Source organism: Anopheles darlingi, chromosome 3, assembly GCF_943734745.1.
Source record: "Anopheles darlingi chromosome 3, idAnoDarlMG_H_01, whole genome shotgun sequence".
Classification (NCBI taxonomy): Eukaryota; Metazoa; Arthropoda; class Insecta; order Diptera; family Culicidae; genus Anopheles; species Anopheles darlingi.
Window position 1 is genome coordinate 13,178,967 of NC_064875.1, and position 2,500 is coordinate 13,181,466.

At 54.2% G+C, this 2,500-nt stretch overlaps 1 protein-coding gene across 2 annotated transcripts in view; it reads right to left on the reverse strand.

Moving 5' to 3' along the window:
• Positions 1-2,500, reverse strand: part of LOC125958261 (cationic amino acid transporter 2-like) — a 12,124-nt gene that overhangs the window by 1,131 nt on the left and 8,493 nt on the right. The window contains exon 7 of one of the 2 annotated variants that reach the window (XM_049691498.1): positions 1-2,153. This exon is cut by the window's left edge and continues 621 nt beyond it. The exons of the other annotated variant lie outside the window; for it this stretch is intronic. Coding sequence (XP_049547455.1) covers positions 1-2,153 — 2,153 coding nt within the window. The remainder of the gene's footprint in view (positions 2,154-2,500) is intronic. 2 annotated transcript variants of the gene reach the window in all.

The window sequence follows — 2,500 nt, forward strand, 5'->3', positions numbered from 1 at the left end:
GGGGGACGGATTCACTGATTCGCTATTAACGTCGTCCGAGCCTTGGACCGAATCGGACGTCGAATTGACCGAAACCGTCGACGAGGTGAGCATACCAAGACCGGAATCGGTACTGGAGGCACCCGGGAGCTGCTGCAGGTGGCGCTGTTGCAGGCTGATCCTCGAGGCTGCTATGTTGTCCGCACTAATCGCACCCATCATCATCATGTTGGGAGTTAAGGTTTTCGGCCGTCCCGGTACCTCGAGCGGTCCTCGTTGCAGAATTTGTTCCAACCGGGATTTAAACGCTTGCCTTGGATTGGCCTCCGACTCGGTCTCGATCGGATCGTTCACCTTGGACGATTGTACCGGTACGGATGGTGCGATCCGTTTGAGCTTCTTTAGTTCCACCTCATAATACTTGCCTACGGGAGGAGTCACAGGAACAGCAGCAGAAGGTGCTGCTGCTGCTGCTGTTGCCACTGCGACAGGCTTAACCGTTACCGGTTTCATTTGCTCCAGTTCCTTCTCCTGCACCGAATCCGGTAATATGGTTTCCCGCTGTGCCTTTCCCTTGCCAAGCGTGTTAAACAGCACGGGATCAAACTTGGGCGCCTCGGGAATGGGAGTACGAGGCGTATTCGGAATAGCGCCCGCACGGATCGTATTGAAGAGCGTCTGATCGAACTTCGGTGCAGGTGGAATCGCCGCCAAACTGCTATGCTCCGACCGGGCCTTCTCCTCCGGTTCATCCGTTTCACTTTCCTGCGGTGACTCACCGCCACCACCCAGCTTGTTCAGTAGCAACACAAAGCTAGGCTCACTCGTCGATCGACTCATTGACGGTCGATTTGCAGCCTTTGCCGAAGAGCTGGCACCGGAATCCTCCGCGTTAGTCGTAGCACCACCTTCACCAAGCTTCTTCATTGCCGGATTCTGTTTTTGGTTGACCAGCAGCACACTGAGCCGGGACATGAAGCGTTCCTTTTCGGCCGTTCGGAAGTTGATAAACTCCTGTTCGTCCTCGGTGAGCACCCGTCGCGGCGCATCGTCTTCGTTGCCCTTGGCGATGTACATGGCACGTGATTTTATCTTGGGCGGCGCCGCTTCTCCTGTTGACTGCTGGCTGTCCGGTTGCGGTTGCGTTACGATCTTAATCGGCACCGCACGTGCTTCGAGCTTCGATTCATCCGAGTTCTGTTGTTCAATTTCGGTTCGAGGCTCAGCAGGCTCGCCGGTGGTCACTGGTGGTATCACAACGGGTATTACAATTGGTTCCGTGGGTTGCTCACTTGTTGGACCCTCACCGATACTGTCTAACGTACGGTGGATATCGGCCACGACCGATTGCTCTCGGAAAACGGGACTAGCCAATGATGATGATGCACCATCATCGTCATCATCAGCATCCTCTCCTTCTTGGTTACTATTCCCTGGAGTACGAACGTACTCGCCAGAGCTGGGCGGTTCCTCGCTCGACGCTACCGTATCCTCATCATCCAATATGTTATCCAAGAAGGCAATGGCCTTCGATGTTTCCTTCTCCACCGTCAGCGAGATCGGCTCAGGGGATGCGATCGGATCGGGTTCACTGGGGTTCGCTCGCCGCTGTACGGCGTTCTCTTCCCGTGCACTCCGCCCCTCCGACGTATGCGCCACAAAGTACACCTTTCCGTTCGGTTCGATCTTCTCCGTAAACTCGCCGGCCAGCTCATCGGACAGGGGCAGGATCTCGTCGAAGCTACTTTTCGGTGTTGTGTTGTTGCTGGACGTGTTGGAGACTTTGGGCTTCGTTTGACTCTGTTCTTCTTCTGGGTGTGCTGTGTGAGGCATGGCGATCGGTATAATAGCTGGTACGAGCTTCTCGTCACCACTTGCATCCTTCGCCTGTGGTGCCAGCATCCGGGGTTTCAATTCTCGTGGGTCCGCCACTTCCGTTTCTATCGCTGCACTCAGATTGCGCGAATAGTAGCCATTCTGGTTCGAGAATCCACGTGGCTGGTGAGCGGACGGATCTTCGAGTGATTGCTCACCGATCGAACCGTTCTCTAGTGTCGCACCATCTCGGTAGTGATCGGTGGAAGGTACGGCGTGATTGTTTGGCACTCGAACATCAATATTTTTTACGCCTCGTTCCCCATAACAGCAGGCACATATCAGATACATGACTAGCCCTAGGTGATGTATAGTGCACCGGGAGTTTTGATCCCCCCGAATGGGGGTAGGTAGGTGAAGGTGATGGGAATGCAGGTCAGTCAGGTCAGCGGGCGAGCGGGTTGTAATGTGTGTTGCGTTACGCGCGCGCAAGAAAGAAGAGAACGAAAGAGAGAAGGAAAAGGAGGATCATGCAGCCATCGTGGTTAGTAGTTCTACCGACCGGAGGTAAGGACGTCTGGACAAGGGCTTGGATATGGAGAAGGACTTACTCTAAACAAAGGGATTTTCTCATACCACGTTAGTTAGTACCAGTCTGATGTCTGATAGTGTTGTTACGAGCGTACTACTAGGAGTGGAAATACAC